This window comes from Fistularia commersonii, chromosome 20 (assembly GCF_037954325.1).
Source record: "Fistularia commersonii isolate RoL2024-O1a breed Wild chromosome 20, RoL_Fcom_v1.0, whole genome shotgun sequence".
Taxonomy (NCBI): Eukaryota; Metazoa; Chordata; class Actinopteri; order Syngnathiformes; family Fistulariidae; genus Fistularia; species Fistularia commersonii.
Genome location: NC_141303.1, coordinates 4015448 through 4034491, shown reverse-complemented (window position 1 = coordinate 4034491; position 19044 = coordinate 4015448). Strand labels below are relative to the sequence as shown.

The 19044-nt window shown below is 41.6% G+C and overlaps 1 protein-coding gene across 4 annotated transcripts in view; it reads left to right on the top strand.

Annotated features, from left to right (window-relative positions):
• The window catches only part of ino80 (INO80 complex ATPase subunit), a 38644-nt gene extending 20200 nt beyond the window's left edge, over positions 1 to 18444 (top strand). For 2 of the 4 annotated variants that reach the window (XM_086166904.1, XM_086166903.1), the window contains exons 28-37: positions 5201 to 5328; positions 9996 to 10090; positions 10651 to 10723; positions 11206 to 11364; positions 11837 to 11939; positions 12308 to 12396; positions 12980 to 13135; positions 14037 to 14208; positions 16021 to 16236; positions 16769 to 18444. In XM_086166904.1, the coding sequence (XP_086023030.1) occupies positions 5201 to 5328; positions 9996 to 10090; positions 10651 to 10723; positions 11206 to 11364; positions 11837 to 11939; positions 12308 to 12396; positions 12980 to 13135; positions 14037 to 14208; positions 16021 to 16236; positions 16769 to 16974 (1397 nt within the window). In that variant the 3' untranslated portion in view covers positions 16975 to 18444. Of the gene's footprint in view, positions 1 to 5200; positions 5329 to 9995; positions 10091 to 10650; positions 10724 to 11205; positions 11365 to 11836; positions 11940 to 12307; positions 12397 to 12979; positions 13136 to 13961; positions 14209 to 16020; positions 16237 to 16768 lie in introns of all 4 variants that reach the window. The other 2 variants (XM_086166902.1, XM_086166901.1) reach the window with 1 other exon arrangement.
• The last annotated feature ends 600 nt before the right edge of the window (positions 18445 to 19044 follow it).

Genomic DNA, 19044 nt, shown 5'->3' with positions numbered 1-19044 from the left:
GAAAAGAGAAATTTCATGCTCCAGGGCGTTTTCTATCAAGTTTAAGTTAATACGAGAGGAAATAGTTTTGAACTTGCATACGGGTGCATTATTTGCAGAACATTCCAGCGTGACACAGAAATAACTTTCCTCCTCAGTGTGTGGGGCCCCTATGTCACCGAAGGTAATTAGAAGGAACTATTGCACAAAATGATGGCCTTCTCACTAGAATGGGGATTCTTGACTTTTTTTTGGCTTGATTGTCAGTTGGGTACTGACTGTAGTTACTGCAATGTGGCAGGAGTCTGTACTATGCAATTGCATAAGGAAAAATGATACACGTCACTTGGGGGGATGAAGCCATATGTTTTAATGTGTTTGTGCTGGATGCAGCTTATTTTCAAATTGTTATGATTGTTATTATTATCATTGGAAGTGGTAGTAGTAGTCGTAGTAGTAGTGTGTGTCTGTGCACCACGAGCCCAGTCCGATCTGGCCCCTGCAGCCCAAATTCGTCTGTGGGAAATGCAGTTTTGCCTTCCTGTCCCTTCAAAGAAACTCTACTCTCCAGCAAAATGGCAGGAAGCTTCCTTAGGCACAAAACAACACAGATGGTCTGCCTCGCCACCGTCTGACTTTGCCCCCTCAATCAGCAGTAAACTGGCACCGGCAATCGTCTGTGGAATTCTGCCTTTTCTTTTCTTTTCTCCTTTCTTTTCTTTTCTTTTTTTTTTTGCCAGCACAAAAAAAAAAACTTAGCATCCAGTTAAGTGTGTAAAGGGACCATTAATAGCTCCTGTGTTACTTTGAAGGAAAAAAAACACAAAACAAAACAAACCAAAGCAAAAAGTAGACTGAAGGGGGAGCCATTAACCACCTTATACCTCTGTCACATGAAAGCCATAAAATACCAATTTTTTTTTTTTATATTCCATAGCCAGCTATCCGTCATCTGTGGTGTGTGTTTAGTCGGTGTTGGCCATGGGTAGCTATTACTAATCTATTTTAATGATAGAGTTCACAGTCGGCCACTGTTGTGTGGTCAAAGCCTCCCCCCTCAACGTATCTTCATCAGACTGTCTGTCTCTTCCCTAGTCTAATGACTCCAAAGAAGTGCTCCTCTTGCATGTTTGAGGGGAGACAGTAATATACGTGTTCAACATGTTCCGTTTACGCACTCATTCACTTTCTGTTCCACACTGTCACACAGATACCTTTCTGACCCCCCCCCCCCCCCAACCCCCTCCCCGTGGCCTTCGTTTTGGCTCTCGTATTAATAAGTGCAGGTTGATCATCGGCAAAAAAGAAACAAAAAGCAGAAATCGTCTTCTGTCATCTACCTCACTTCTTGTTTCCAAATCTTCCGCTAGCATCTGGCTCTTAGCTCTCCCGATTCTCTCCCTGCAAGAAAATTAAGTTTAAGTTGGATTTGGTCAATACATCCAGTAGCAGCAAAGTAGTGTCAGGCTAATATTTCCATCGCCAGTAGTGCTGAACAAGTGTTGCCCATTGACTTATTGATTGTGCAGTGTAATATGTCATTATACAGTGAGGGGCTGACGCTCCGTTCGATCGTTGATTCGACCTGTTCTCTGGCCCCCCATCTGTCTCTCTTTCTCACATAACCATCCATCCATCTTCTTCCATCATCAGAAGATCGACTGTCTTCATTCCTCCCAGTGTGATTGGATCTGGCCCACTTCCCTCCCTGCTCAGAGCGGCCTCGCTTTTGGCTTTAACAGCAGCATGTAAGGGGACAGGACCAAAGACTGAAGTAGCGTATTAATGAAATTAGCAGCGTAGTTGGTTTGGGAGTATCAGGCGCCAGGCACAGGGGCTGGGCCGGGGTTAATTAGCTGGCAGCAGGCCTCTAATTGGGTCAGGACCATGTCAGGCCTCTGGCTCTGGCCCTACAGGGATTGGATTACACTGTCAGGGGACAGACAGTAGGGGGAGGGAGATGGGGTGTATCGGGGGAAACAGGAGGGAGATTTTGTAGTAGAGGAGGAGGGAAGGATGGAGAGGGAGCTTGAAGATGCACTGGCTGGAGCAGAGAGGGGGAGAGTGGATGGACAGAGAAGCGTAGACTAATCTGACAGCAGGAGGTAACGATGGGAGGAGATGGGGAGGGCTGGCAGAGTGAGCGCCGCTTAGACTAGATTGGATCGAGGTGGGTGGGAGTTGGTGGTGGTGGTGGGGGGTGCTGTGAAAGAGGGCAGGTGGTGTAGCTTGATATGTGTATCCATAGCAACAGCAGAGTGGTGTGACACCACATGGGATTTGCCTGTGTTTTGAGGTGTGGTCTGAACACAGTCCTCATCAGAGTCCACAAGTATGAAGTTGTTTGTTTATTTCCTTGGCCTATTTCTTTTGTTTTGATTCCAATTGCAATACCGTTTATTGTTTGTGCAGAGCTATCAAAGCATTTTCTGTTTCACCATCATGTTGGAAATGGTATTGTTGGTTTAAATTTGATTTGAATCCAAATTCATCTTCTGAGCAAATTCATTTAAGGTACCAACTGAGATTAGAGGTATAGACAAATCTATTTTTATTCAGTAAAATCTCCACAATTCACACTCTGTGCCAGGCTACTACATCCAGCTTGCTCACTTTTAATGACCAATGGCCGTGCAATGTACTGCGGCCACATCTAGCTTAATGTAAGCCATAAGTGTTATGTTGGAATGAGACGGACCACCAAAGCCCTCTCAAATCACAGTTTTCTTGGCATTGTTTTATAGGGCATGGCTACGATTTTTAGAAATGGGGATTTTCTTTACGGTACACTAAATGTTTTGAACCCAGCCACCTCACTCTGTAAGCCACATCACTGGACATTTGCTGGGGAAGGATTTTGCGTTTAAGCAATATCATCATAGCTGTTTCCCTACTCCCATTTGATTATGTAGCCCGTTTTCTCTCTTTTCCTTTTAAACAGATAATGCAGTAAAGGTAATGCTGCCGAGTTGCAAATAAATAAAACCTCGTCGGCCATACAAAAAAAGACTGCAATGGAGGAGAGGTCATCATTGTAGTCAAATACCTGAAGTTATTGAGGATAACAGCTCTTGACTTCCTAATCTCCTTTATAATCCAGACATAAACAAAGGGATTACCATGACTACTGTTTCTTTGTATGAAAATACTCGTGTCCTGGTGCTAAGTATGGGATTTTTCAGATTTACTGTTTATGCCCTTCAAGAATTAGTTTAAATAGATACAATATTTTGACTTGTTTGGCCACAAATAGTATCAAATAGGGGCTTTAACCCTTCTCCTGACATGATGGTGGAGTCTAGTGGCTTAAATGTAATCTGCTAAACAGAAACAGATTGGTGGCAGGGGCTGAGCAACATTGCTTAGTATGAGCGTTTGCAGCCTCGCCAAAAGGTGGTTTTGCATTTGGGTGGTTGGCAGCGTGTCCTGCAACCCTGGTTGTTGCCCTTGACTTAGCAGCAACTCTGGTTCCACTGGCACCTGCGGTGTGGAGACCCTGTCTGATCTAAACCACAACATCACCACTGCCGCCGCGTCTCTGCAGCCGCCACCACAGGCCCCCTTCCCTCTCCCTCCATCCCACTCTGTCTGGACCTTTTTTTTTCTGACGGTGTCTAATCCTCTGCACATCTCACTCTCTCCTGCTTTTAAGCCATCCATCCACTTTCTTGACGCCAAGGCCAATTACAGGCCTTTGAAGGCAGGACACTGTGTTTGTATATCTCACAAGTTGTGGTATACTGGTTTCTTTATCCCAAGTTTTAGCCACAGCAATGCCTGCATACCTTTCAGTTAAACTAGATTTTCAAGTTGGCTCTGATTGTTCTCTTTTCCCAATCACATTATCAATGTATTATATACTTTTGTTTCTTGCGCCTTTTCTTTTTGTACCTATGGGATGGCAAAATGAGGGGTGACAAAATTAGAAAGTCAAATATAACACAAGTGTCACCACTCGGACTGTCAACACTTGCCCGGGAGATCATGACCCTTGTGTGAGGAGGGATGGATGTGTTTGCAAGACAAACATCTCTCCGCAGTGACCTGGTGTTGAGCTCCCCAATATCTCCCCAGAGTGTTTCCCCTGTTCTATTAGTTCCTCTTTAACACCTCTTCAGGTCCCGACCTCTTTCAGGGGACCATACTAAAGGGTCACAGGTTATAGTTCAGATTGAGTACACATTTACATAGAAGGCTACCAGTTTTTTTTTTAGGAGAGTTCAGAGATTAGCTGTTGAAAATTGCTCATCCATGATTGTGTCTTTTGTGAATATAATAGACACAGTATGAGTTGTACATGTCTGTTTGTACAGCCTCAGTTAAAATAATCAGACTTGTTGGTTTGATATTGGGATGCAGTTTTATTTTTCTGTTGATAACGCAAGAACAATATGCTTTGACGCAACCATTAAGCCAGATTTCCTCTTTGCAAAACGGGCCTGGCTCTCCCACAGGGACTCTCTTATAACCCTGGCCCGACCCCGTCAACTGACCCTGGACCTGGCCTGAGGTTCCTGCCACTAAGGGCCATGACCCCTCGATCACACACCATAGTGTGCCTGTCACCGGGTCGATGGCACCACTGGCCTTTCTCGCACTCTGCCATTGTGCCAGATGACGTTAATTCCTCATCAGCTGAACATGGTTTGAATCACTTGAAGCACTTGAACAGAAGACCAATCTGCAGATTGCCCCTTTTGGCCATCTGAAGGCTACAAAACTCCTGATTTAGAAGTGGCAATAATGTGACCAACACCAACCAGCCTAGTGCTGTTGTACTGTTGTGCGAAATGGAGTATAAATCTTGTCTTTTTTTCTTTCTTACACTTTGTTTCATTTTCCTTTTCTACTTCCATGCTCATTCTCCCTGCCTGGCCATATCAGCACTCAAGTCAATAGTGGTACATGCTTTATTTGAACAGCCACCATTGGGGACAGCTTTAAGGGGATTGAAACCCTCGCTAATCCGCTCTGGTGGTGGTATTGAGTACTTGCGTCAATAAGTGAAGACTTGATAACCTTACAATGAAAGTGATAGTCATTTTTGTTTATGTGTAAAAAAATACTTCATGCTTCAAGCTGGGGTTAAGATTGATGACAGGTTTTTGTTTTGCTACTGTTAAAATCACGTTGGTGGCAGCATACCCGTTAGATCAGGAATATGTGGGATTTGTCATCTGTATTACATATGCATGTCAATTTATTTTTTGCTCCTTTTCAGATAAGGAGAGCCTGATCACAGAAAGCGGAAAGCTCCGCACCTTGGACATCCTTCTGTGTCGTCTGAAAGCCCAGGAACACCGAGTCCTCATTTACTCCCAAATGACTCGCATGATTGACCTGCTCGAGGTATAAACACACAAACATACACACGGCACTAAATCCGAACCCTTTATCTAAATCCATCATCAGTTAGACCATCCTTAATCCTCACCTCATCCTGCCACCAAGTGTTTTGACCACATGTGTCCAGGGTTTTGCTTAATTTAGGTAGTTGTGTCAAAGATTCACGCCCTATTCATATGCACGATCTGTCCACTGGCCAACTGTCTTAAAGTATTTTCAAAAAGCCCACGTTTAATCCATCTTTGATCTGCGTGTCCCTCGGCGACGCAGTTCCAAGCGAAACTGGTGCACTTCCAGGGAAGAAACACGGCGCTGCGGTGCCGCCCATCAGCCTTCCTGTAGCTTGTTAGTGCGCTCATTAGACAGCTAATTAACAGGTCGGGGCTAATTAGCCAGGTCTCATCCGTGGGGAGGAAGGCAGCCAGATGGGAGGTACGAGACGAGGGAGCGAGGAGGAAGAGGAGGAGGAGGAGTAGATGGGAGTGGCAAGAGCCTTGGGGTTTTAGAAGAAAAAAAGAAGTGGAAATTTCCCCGAAAATGAAAGGCCGAGGTCACTAAAAGAAGCAAGTGACAATAAAACAGTAATAGAAGTGGATTATGATATGGTAGAGACATGAGAACCTCCAAGCTGATCTTAACAGGTGATCATAAACAACAAGTTTGCTTTCATTGATGAAACGTTAAAGCTGAAAAGTGCTTTAAGATTGATCAGTTCACCGGAAATGAAACCCTAAAATCAGCCTTGTGGCATAGCTACTGATAATCTTGCAAACAGATCAAATGTAACTCATTTTAAACTCTATTAATGAACACATTTTAGTGTGTAGTTTCATCATTTTTATCATGGTATGAAGACTATTATGAACAATATTCCTGTTTTTCTTAAAATACATCAGACTACGAATGAAGCGTCAGCTCGGCTCATTTGGGGCTGTAACCGTCTGTTGTACGTATCATACTGCTTAGAAAAATGCCAACCTGCCCCAGAGGTCAGTGGGAATTAAGTTTATTGGACAGAAGTGTGAAATCTCGATGATTGCTCTCTCCAGGGAAATATGTTCCAAAGCTATTTTGTCAGGAAAAGAGCAGTATGTTGGCAGTCTCATGCAATTGTTTCCTTATTTGTTGTAGACAGTGTGAACGAATCAAAATTGTGAGATAATGATGATGATGTGAGAGGGAATTCCTTTTTGCATTTACATAGCAGAGTGCTGAGCTCATCCCCAGATCTTATGGCAGATGGAACCAGTCCAGGTGGTTACAGACTGTCTTTGCGCGTCTGGAAACATTCGAAATGTGTTTGAGGCCATGAATAAATAACGGTGTCGAGAATCCCCTACAGTGTCTGATGTATCATGGAGGTGCTCGTCGTGACCTCATAGAATAATGGTTGTTGGTTAGAGCATCTCCTTTTTCTCACTAATTGGAGATCCAAAATTTTAAATTATATATTTTCCCAGTCTGGCTCAAGTTTCTTCAGCCATTTAATCATTTTCACCGCTCGTACATGAAAATACTGCAGATGGACTCAATTTCCTGCACATGAGGTTAAGAAAGTGAGTGAAGGAGATCCTGAGGCTAATCTCCATCATTAGCATCGTTGTTTTTGTCGCCGGTCGGCTGCTGGTTCTTCTAGTGACATCAAATTGCTGGGTGATGGATCGTTGAGCTCTGGGTGGCCCGAAGAAAAACAACATCTCTGGCTTTTTTTTGGCAGCGGCCAAGAGCAATGCCGAGCCGCTAAGTCACTGCTCAGCTACTTGAGTGCCTGTGGCTGCTTTGACGACACTTTATTGAGCTGTAAGTCTGCGGCTTAGAGTTGGCAAGGACGTACCCGCTACTCTTTGGTGCTGCTGCCAAAAAATCAAGGCCTGATTGTATCAAGAAATAAAGATCACAGAGATGTAGCTTTGACTATGTTTGCCTGTCAGTTCCTCTTTTCATTATCTATCAGCATAATGTTGGATACAGTGACCTTTGTAATCAGTATGAATATTGAATTTCAATTTAGATTTTACAATGATATGTCTGAACCTGATTAGCGTTTTGTATTTCTGCCACAGTAAATCAAGATGTGTAAGATTTGACAGTAAATATTAGCCTGGATTTATGCTAGATATTTTAACATGGAGAGGCTCTCAACTGTGATGGTCTAATGGACTTAAATTCTCTCAGTTTTTCTCAATGATTTATCATTTCGGTCAACCCTTTGTTTTTGATAGCATGTAATGCAGTTGCAGGATTTGGAATCATCTGTAACTACACAATGCATTTACAACGTTGGCCTTATTGCAGCTGTGCTTGGTTTATGTCGCCACACTGTGAAAAATTTTCCAACATGTACTACTCAATTGCTTGTTGCCAGACAAAACAGATGACGTCCACAAAATTTACTTAAACACACTGCTTGATTTGTTGAATTCAATATTACAAAATCAAGTGGCAGAATTCAATAACACGCATCATTACTGCAAAGACTTAATAAGCTTTCGAACATTAAGACGGATGAAGAACAACGGTATCCGCAACATCCTGCTTGCAAGACATCAGACCACTATTCAACTATGTTAGCAGCAGTTTGGCAAGCGCAATGCTAACGGTCCCTAATGCAGTATTCACTCTGAACAGATGGGGCAGTTGGGAACAGAGCCAGATACACAGAGAGGGCCAGACCCTGCTGGGCCAGAGAGTTTTTTTTCAAGGCTGAGGTTTGGAGGGTCACCGAAAAACACGGTGTCAAATCATTGATAGCATCAGTAATGATTTTGCGTCGTGAGTTCTAATATGTGCCGGCAATTGTGACTGGTTGGCATGTTTCATCGAGAGGGTCAGGGGTTCAAGGCAGTTCTTAATGAGAGATCAACATATCACCTCATCACTGCTGTTGCTCTGACCTCTGCTCTTCGGGGCCCCTCTCGTCATACCCAAAGACCCCCACCCTGTACCCTCATTCAGAACAACTTAGGAGACTTGCGGAAGGCCAGGATATCAATTTCCTGGATCGAGGTCTCATGCTCTACAAGTGAGCTTCAGAAATTTGATGTTCTAACATATTAAATGTGACGTTGCTGTCTGAAAGAAATACTTCATGAAAAAGTAATAAATCTTAACCGTGGTTCCAACAAATATAGGTGTCTTTGAATAAATGTAATAAACTGAATGTATGGTTTCTGGTGACTTCCCAGAGTGAAGGGTGACAAACCATCTGCCACTCCCTTTTTCTTTCAATGGCATTTTTTTCCTTCATAAAAATCAGTGGTGAAGGGGTTTCAGAATGTTCAGTCTCCAGGTTGTTTTGGAAAGCAGAAATTCATATTTTTCATCAAGTATTCGAAAGAAAACAACCTTACAGAGGCAAAGATTTATATTGTGAAGAATTACACTGAACTCATTGGCCCTTTTCTCAACTTAGTTTCATTCATCTAGGATAGCACTTTGCTGTGGGTCCATATAGAGGAAGACAAAAGACCACTTTATTAAAAGAAGAAAACAAAGCAAATAAGTATAAAAGTGCATTGTTTATGCCAAACACTTATGGAGGACTAATAGAAATGATCATGCTGGTGTTGCAACAGTCCTGATCTGGTCTACGGTCAGCGGATCTCAAGTCACCGACACTGATAGTAACAGAAGCTCTTAGATTGTCTGAATTGTCAATCTGCAGATAAACTGAATTTAGATGTTTTAAAGTAGCATACAGACTGCCAATATATAGAAGCTAACAGATGAACTTGCTGAGATTCCAGCTGCTGCAAGGATAAAAAAGATAAAGTGGCTAAAAAAACATCAATTATATGATGAACAAAAATATTGAAATTTTCATTTTTTGCAGCTGCCATCTAAAACCTGAATAGATTATGGTGATATAATGCCCTCATATGCCTAATGTTTGTGTAATATTTCCTTGGGAATTCATAAAAATATACATATATTTTAGGCCTACTGTCCACTTGTCAATCAGTTTCCCAGTTTTAACAGTTTTTCATAGTCCTCCTGATCCAACTAAATACTAGTCGCATTGTTCACGTTATTATTTCACAACGGAAGCACAAACTTGTGCAAGGTCAAGCAAGTGAATTCCAAGAAATGGAGGTGGGGAAGTAAAAAGAAAAATATTCATTTTTTAAGTGTTTTATGATTTAACTGAAGGTCTCAGTGTACCAGGAGAACATTTTTCATTCTCATTGAGCTAAAAAGAAAGCTTTTATGCATTGAAAGCAGTGATTAATGAATTTTTTTTGGATTCCAAATTGTGATTCTTTCAGCATATTCGATCGGTTTGTCGTCCACATCATACATCTTAACATTGACAAGATCCCGTATGCTGTGTTTTTCATTAGAGTGAAAATATTCGATGAAGCCAAGGTTTACGGCAGAGCAAATGGAACTGAGGCTGCGGAAGCTGGGTAGATGATGTGCTAGTTATTGAGACACTGCCGAATTGTCGGAAAATATAAGAGGGGGGTTTAAAGAGACCCCCAACCACACTTTAACCAGTGAATGGTTTGGTCTCCACAGCGAAATCCTGCAGCTATTGGCAATAAATCCATGCGGGAGTACGGTATAATCAATGAAACCAAGAAAGAGCCCCTACATAGAGAAATAATCAATGTTTTGGGTTTCATGATTCCTGAGACCATTTTATTTATTCTTCTTTTTTTTTCTTTTAGGAGTACATGGTTTATCGCAAACATACCTATATGCGCCTTGATGGGTCCTCCAAGATCTCTGAACGCAGAGACATGGTCGCAGACTTCCAAAGTCGGTGGGTAAAGCCGTGCATGCGTGTGTGCATGTGTTTGTGTGTGTGTGTGTGCATGAACCAACTTTTCTTTGCCAGCAACTGACAAAAACTGGGCCTTTTTGTATATTGCCACAATCAGTGCACAGTTTAATCTTACATAGACATGTGTAGAATAAATGATTTTTGTCAGCCTTTGCTTTTAAGCTGATGCCCTGGTTTACATTAGCGCGCAGCTCTCTGGCGCCACTGATGCACATTGTAGTTGGGAGCAGGTGAAAGCATTTTTAGTGTTTTAAACACTATTGTTACATTTCCCACAACTCTTTTTTTTTTTTTTTTTTACATTTCTATAAGACCATACCCTATAGAGTGCTCTCAATCAAGCCAAAATTGTTGCTTGACAAGCTTCAGGATTGGATTCAGTTTGACAGAAGGGGTTGCAAATAGTTCTTATTTTACATTTCAACATCGTTGTGTTCCAACATATGTGAACATTTGCATTGTCACTGCAATTGATATGAATCTGTTCTGACGTGCACCCATAATCTTTGTCATTCTTTGCACCACTTTGTGCCTCTCAGGACCGATATCTTCGTGTTTCTGCTGAGCACAAGGGCTGGTGGGCTCGGTATTAACCTGACCGCCGCGGACACCGTAAGTCACCGGCAAACTGGAAGAAAAGCACCTCGCAAACACAATACCAAAGTATAAGTTGCACTGCTGTTTTCTAGTAATTAAACTCTAATATATATGTTCACACATTCAGAAAAGACATAAACGGTTCAGCACTTACCATTTTTCCATCACGGAAAGTCACAAAGATTTGAAGTTGAATCTTTGTGTATGTAATTTAAAATGTCTGCATTTAATACTCAAAATCTCCCTCTGTGGCCCCATAGTACAAGGGGGGTTAAGATCTTTTAACAATTAGCATGAAATTATTATTTAATTCTGGACATCTTTCATGTTAAAACGGTAATAATATCAGAATAGTTGCAATTCCTCTCAAAAATAACACACAAGAGTGTTTGCTTAATGGATCTTTAACAACAACAGTGCATTAAAAAGCAGTAGCTTTTCCTGTCAGACCTTTTTAGAAAATTATCGTCTCTTTTCCTTCCGCCCTCTTCTTTTAGGTTATCTTTTACGACAGTGACTGGAATCCCACAGTGGACCAGCAGGCCATGGACCGAGCACACAGGCTGGGACAGACCAAGCAGGTCACAGTCTATCGCCTCATTTGCCAGGGAACCATCGAGGAGAGAATCCTGCAGCGGGCAAAAGAGAAGAGCGAGGTATGAAAGGCAGACAGTAGTAAAAAAGTCAACAAAATCCAACTCAGTAGCTATGAGGAATTAATATTTACATTTTAGTTATCGGCTTCTGCCCTCATCATTATAATCCCAACAGTATATTTATTATTCATTTATCACTAATTATTTAGCTGCACCAAGGATGGCAAATCACAAATTTTATTATTCGGGGAAACATGTTTCCAGACTGAATTGAATCAGACACTGTGTTGACTGCAATCGCTATATTTTTTTTATCAAATCAGAAAAATGATGACTTTTTTCTCACTAAATGTTATTCTTATTTCTTGTATTTAAATTATCATATCTATTGCTGACTTTTGTCAGTATTTTGATATGCTCTCTGCGAGCTTCAAGATTCAAAATGTGCCAGCTAGATAAAACGATCAGAGGGATGAATTATTGTATACAGATCTTCTGTTGATTTATTGGTTTGTTCCATCTGTTTTCTCAGATCCAACGGGTAGTGATTTCTGGAGGCAATTTCAAACCAGACACCCTCAAACCAAAAGAGGTGGTCAGCCTGCTTTTGGATGATGATGAGCTGGAGAAGAAATGTGAGTGTTTGACCACCGGACATATGAGCACGCACAGATGAGCAAAAGGAAAAATTTGTTTCCTGCCATCGAACGATCATCTGGCGTTGATGATTTTTCGCAGAAGATACACATATTAGTTCATTTGAGTTTTAAATTTGATGGAGATGTGCGTCACAAGACTGAACATTATTTCTCCAATTAAACCTTCCATCACACCTCCTTCCTAGAGGATAGAGGCCCGTTGCAATTCTTCTCCCTTGTAATGTTTTCAATGCAATCAAAGTTTGTAAACTTTCTATATTTTGCGATTTCATTTATCTTCCTCCCCAACCAACGCGCAGGCTGATCTTAAAAGGAAATGAGTTATACTTTGTGTTTTCTCACAGTGCGTCAGAGACAGGAGGAGAAGAGGCAGCAGGAGGAGAGCAGCAAAGTCAAGGAGCGCAAGAGAAAGCGGGAAAAGTATGCAGAGAAGGTAAAATGCATAATATCGAGCAGGAATCAGTCGTTCCTTTGCATTCGTTGAACAAATAGACGATGGTCCTTAGATTTGTCTGCACATCTGTCATTCTTTAGATGCCTCAGGAGAAAATTCTTTGAGTTCAATCACTAGAATTCCTAAGAAAATATAACCCCTGAAGGCAGGAAAACAAAGTCAAAAGTAATAAAATGCATTGTTTCCCCTGTGGAAATGGATATTTTTAAACGATGAAAAGCATTTGGTCACAATGTTTTACAATGAGGACACGTATATCCCTCAGATTTCTTCTAGTCAGAGATCAGCTTCATCTTTATTTTTATAAGATTTAAAGGAGTCTGATGATGAAGCTTGATTTTACTTCATAAATCGGGGAAATCGTTATAAATAGTATTCCGGGGATCAAACATCATTCATCCTCGCTGATTGAGGTTGTCCTCCTTTTCGTCTCGAGTGTTTGATAGACCAACGGGGCAAAGGAACAAACTGTTCGGAAACATATTTCTCTTGGAATTTCTCATCCCTCACTTTTACCTCACCTTCTCTTGCACCCCCCCTTCCATGGTCCTGAACCCTAAAGAAGAAAAATGAGGAGTCGGAGAGCAAGAGGAGAAAGGATGTGAACCTGGTCATCTCACATGCGCCGTCAGCCGACAACTCAAACCTCTCTGCAGATGGAGAGGACTCCTTCATCAGCGTGGAGATGGACTCAGCCATGCCCAGCCCCTTTAGTGAGGTGAAGCAAGATTTTTTTTTTTAATAAAGTAGAAGCGTAGATAGGAAACAAAGTCAATGAGTGTGATTTGAATAACTTCTGCTATTTTAAATGAAAGATGCTTGTGGCCAGCTGCCAGGGTTGTGCACTTTATTGATTTACTGCACAAGTATAATTGTTAATGTAAGCAAAGAGCCTGCTATGTATAGCAATTCTATATGTTGCCTTCTGATTTTCTCAGCAGTATTTAACTCATCCCTTGGCAATTGACCCATAACCTCTAACTTAAATGTTGAGTTCATGTATATCTGTCACTTTTTAGAGTCAGACAAGCAGGAAAAAATCTTGATTATAAATTGGTTAATCTGTCCTTTTAAGTATTTTTATTCCCATCAATGGGTAATTTCACACATCGTTGGGGTTTTCTAGCCAACTTAAGGTTGAATTCTGAGGGAACATCTGAGTGTTATAACCCTATTTCATGTTGCCCGGTCTTACATATTAATTTTATCAGTAAACTGGAAGTCACATTCACAAACATACTCTCTGATTCTCCCATCTTGTACTCCTAAACTCTGCTGGCATCGCCATCTTGCTTCTGTGATTCACTGTCCTATTTTAAAATCTCATTGTTTCTTTGTTTCCAATTAATTATTCTATATTTCCCTTCATCCTTTTTTAAACTGTTGTTTTATGTCTCTTGATTTCTTTTCAACTTCCCCCCCATCACTCACTCCGTCTCTCCTTCTCCATTCCATCCCTCGCTTCCTTTGACTCCTTTCCTCCTTGGGTTCTTTCCTCTTTTTGTTCCCGTCACCATCCCTGCCTGGCCCCTTTACTGTACCAGCCCTTTTTCCATGTTCCTTGTGGTGCTGACCCTCAGCCTGTGTGTATGTCTATGTCTGCTCCTGTGCACGGCCAGATCTCCCTCAGCAGCGAGCTGCAGCCCGGCTCGTTGCCGCCAGACGCTGATGCGGACGAGAGCAGCAGCGATATGCTAGTCATCGTGGACGACCAGGTTTCCTCGGCACCGCAGTCTCGCGCCACCAACTCCCCCGCTTCCATGTCTGGATCCGTCTCTGACAACATGAACGGTCAGCATTGTTTTGCATGTCAAAGATAGTCTCAATTGCACTATTTGAATAAATTTGATTCAATCATTAATAGCTCACACATATCAAGTAAGTCCCTGCCTATACATGAGCATCATGAGATGAAAGTTAAGATACTCAAGGGACATCTTTCTGACATCTTCATCTTTCTTTTCTTCTCCACCAGCATGTCAGAGGCCTAAAAAAGCCACAGGGCGCTTTGTATCAAATACTTAACTCTATACAGATGTTGAAATGGGGTTTACAGGTTACTTTAAAAACATCAAATCAGCCAAAAAATATTGCATTGCACTGACATGCCAGCACCTTGCTGTTTACATGCTTGTCCAGTTATACGGTGAAAACTCAAAAAGGATTTTATAATGTTCAAAGCAATGGACTTTATATATTTAACAATATATTGTCACAGTGAGGTAAACGTGAACTTTTGGATGCTGAATATCCCCTTTTCAATTTATATGACATATTGTATGAATTTTCCAATTATGTAGAAAAAGTTTTGCAAGGTCATATGGTGACCTTTACCTTTGACTTATATTACATTTTTTTTAAACCAAATTTTCATGAAATTTCCCCCAAGGCACCTCCTAGATGTTGCATTCACAGTGATGGAAGACGGAACTGGAAACTACGGAGGCATCAGATTGAATATCAAAATATTTTCAGTACAGATATGAAAAAGGGGAATTGTAGTGTTCATATTGCATTCAGCAGTTGAACTTTAGGGCCTTTGATAATTATTGGCTGATGTTACAGCTCTATTGTGCCTTTCAAAGGGCAGATTTATTAATCCTTCAAAGAGGATAATGAACAGAATCAGACCCAATTTATTGGTCTTTCTGATTAATGTTTGTTTGTATAATCATTCCATTTGTTTCCGATTGTAGTTATTCAGTGTTGCTTCTCCGTTATGGGAATGCAGCTCTGGGAAGAAGCATAAAGGTTGACCTTGCTGATTGATTCCACTTCAATTTGCTACCTATGACGCACACACAGTCAGATGTTCCCGTTTGATTTTTCTTTCTTTTTTTTTCATCGTCCGTGAGGAGACTATTAATGCAAGCAATGTGTGCAGCTCGTCTTCATTCTGAAATCTCCCAGTGGTTTAAACAAAACACACCATGTGCGATCCATTACGGCATTATCACATTGCAACGATGACGGAAAAGGAAATCAGTGCGGTTTGCGTGATGGTCTTTACCACACACAGAAGTCTGGCTTTTGTCACTTCGCCGCTCACATTTGTTTTGGCCTGCAATGTTCCAGTTTGTTCTGTTATACGAGAGGAGGCTACACTTTGAACTTATAGATTTTATGGATAATTATCATTATTCTTTAATGAGGCGATTTTGACCTCCGGTCGGCTGTTGAAATGAGTCGCTTGCTTGAAAACGCAAGTCAAAAAAAAAAAAGAGGAAGAGTGAGATTAAATCCAGGAGGCTCGATCCAACAGGCCCACCCCCATCTCCCAGTGTGGGGTTTAGGACCACAACATTTGGATAATTTCAGGGGGAAGGTACAGGGAGAAAGTACGATGATAATGTTCTGGAGAATTCATCATATATATCAGCAAGCTTTAGGTCACTGTGATGAAAACCGTAAAACCGATATTATGCCGTAATAATGAATACACAGCGATGCTTCTCCATAACAGTAAAATTCACCCTCTTGCAACATCGAGATATTTTTCCACAACATTTTACTGCTGTGTGCTGATTAACGAATGCAATTAATGTGGGTTTCGGCATCTGGTAATCTATAGTTTAAAAGTACAAGTACTTCTTACTCCTGTAGGTGTCCCAGCTTCAGACACCATCAGCATAGGTAGAGGCAGGTCCGGGAGGAGCCGAGGACGTCCTAAAGGATCGGGCAGCGGGGCCAAAACAGGTGGAAAAGGACGTGGGCGCAAGTCGACGGCAGGTAGCGCGGCAGCCATGGCGGGGGCAATGGCTGGTGCGGCGGCAGCATCGGCAGCAGCTTATGCTGCATATGGTTACAGTGTTTCAAAAGGTTGGTAGATTCTGCACAGGCTATTCTGCAAGTGGTTTAAGTCATATTTGCTGCCCCACATCTACCCCTTCCTGAACTGAGATTGAAAAAGCTCTTGCGTTGTTTCGTGGTCCGAATATGGCCCCAATATGTAACTACTGGCCTTTAGACAGTTACTTTTGTTAGTAAATGGTTTGGCATTTCTGTGTCCTGAAACAACTGTTTTTAGAATCTAGAAGAGCTTTGTGTGCAAAAAAACAGTAATTTAATAACTACCAAACACATTGCATTTTTCCCACTGTTAATGTCACAGTCTATTTTGCAAAAATCCCCAAAGTGAGTTTTGTAATAAAATTCCAGATCCAGCAACATAATTACCTCTCACATGAAACTTTTTTTTTTTTTTTACATTTGCTTTATTGGCTATTTATTATGTTTTTATTGGGAAATAAACCATTGAAAATGTTTTGAAAAACGAGTTAATTGTCAGACTTCCTCTCCCTGTCTTGTAATGCCACACTAACATCTTGAATATGTGCCCCCCACCTCTCAGCGGGCCTCTCTGCATCCAACCCGCTGCCCCTGCAGCCATCCCTGGGCCGGTCCGGTACCAGCCCCGCCTTCAATCCCAGCAGAAGTTCGTCTCCGCAGGCCAAGGGAGGCACTCCCAGCCCCAACAAACTGCTGACCCCTGGCCACCACCACAGCCATGCTGCAGTAAGGAAGGCCAAGGGCCCCAGCGGTCCGGCGGCTCAGTGATGCACTCAAACACACCATACGTGCATGAATGAACGATCTTACCATAAACACACACACACACGCACAGAACTGACCTGCTCTCACTGTGAAGCCCACAGATGACCTGTGCCTAAACTCAAAAACAGGGATTCCAGTATTTGTAGTAATTGAGGCTAGTCACCTGACCACACTGCCTCAAACCGACAGACACACACACACACGCACACACACACACACACACACACACACACACACACACACACACACACACACACACACTAATTTGAAGGTACACTCCCTACCAGCCTCCATACTTCTTCTATTACTTTGATTTTAACAAATACAGTTCGGTGGACAAAACCTGCCTTGAGTATTTTATTTCCAAGTGCTTTTTTTGGGGAAAAAGACAGACAGCACGAATCGATCCACAACAGGAAGCTCTTTTGATTTGTCACATCGCCGTGATGTCCCGTTACAAGAACCGACCGAAGATGTTTTAAGGGCTTTGAAATTCATGTGTTGCCAGAGAAGTGAGGCAAAGGGGAAACTGTCAAATGCACTGAGCCATGCCTTCCGTTTGTGGTTTGTGTGTGTCATTGATTCTTATTCATGTATTATTTAATTGTACTATAAGATACGCTCAGTGCAAAGTGGTGGACGAGTCTACATTTCAGAGCTAAAATGTGACCTTCAGCAACCCATTATTTACCAAACAGGTCCACAGCTTTTGTACTAAAGCTCTTATTTTTGTATTAGTATATATATATATATATATATAAATATGTGTGTGTGTGTATTTATATATATATATAAATCCATATATATACACATATATTTATATATGTATATATGCGTGTGTGTGTGTGTGTATATATATGTATGTATATGGATATAGACACACACACATTTATATATAGATACATACAAAAACATCAGTACCAACATGGCAAGTCTTAACATTTTTTGGAGAAAAAAAAATCCCAGCACAATGTAAAATATATATTTTTGTCAAAAGCAGAAAATGAATGGATAATCTCAAAATTAGGGTCACTGACAGACACAGCAATGCTGCTTAATCATAGATTTCCAATCCCATTCTGAAGAATTGATTAAGTTATTTCAGTTGTGTTTAGATCTGACGATTCACCATTATTCTGATATATGATATTCACCAGTGAAACAGAGTCAATTGTAACAAAGCCATTTCTCTTTTTTCGAATCTTGTTTTTGTGCTGAGGACCGTGTTTCCCTTTGGTGTCATTGATGTCTTAGATATTGTTTGCATCAGTGTCCTAAGTTGAACACTACATCTGTTATTGGTTTGTTTTGTGTTAATAGTGTGATTAAAATGTTCTATATTGATGTACATAATGAACGCAATGTTTCCACTGCCCCCGCCCCTGTCTATTTTTATAGGTCATGTGTACATATCAGTAATTGCATTTGCCATTTTACTAACGGGATGAGCCAAATGAAAAATAAAAGCACTAAATCAGTATTTCTGCTTATTGTCCCCACTGAGGGAGGTCATGTTTTCCTAAGTGTCTTTTCTGTTTTGCAAGCTGAGCCTTGGCCGCAATTGGGGAAATTACAGCACCAATAATAACAGAAACACAAAGAAGCACCTATAAAAACACTGGAAAGGAAAAACTTCTGAAAGGGGTTCAATGGAAGAAGACATTGTAGTTTGACTGAAATGACGCAAATAAACTGAGTCACCTGAGGTCGGTGCAAAATCAATTTAATCTATTACCAGACCGATACCATTTGCGAACAAGTTCAAAATGTCCATCCCTCCATCAACTGTCTATCGCTTATTCGGGTCGCCGGGGCAGTAGCTGATCCGAGGGGATCCCGAGATTTTCCCAGGCCACCTCAGAGACATAGTCCGTCCAGCGAGTCCTGTATCTTCCCCGGGGCCTCCTCCAGGTTGGACACCTCACCAACCAGGTGCCTAAGCCACATCATCTGACTCCTTTCTACATGGAGGAGCAGTGACTACTCTGAGCCCTTCCCGGATGGCCGAGTTCCATGTTTCTAGAGCCAGCTTCTGACCGCCAAGGTCCCCCGCTCTGGCCACCATCCAGCTTA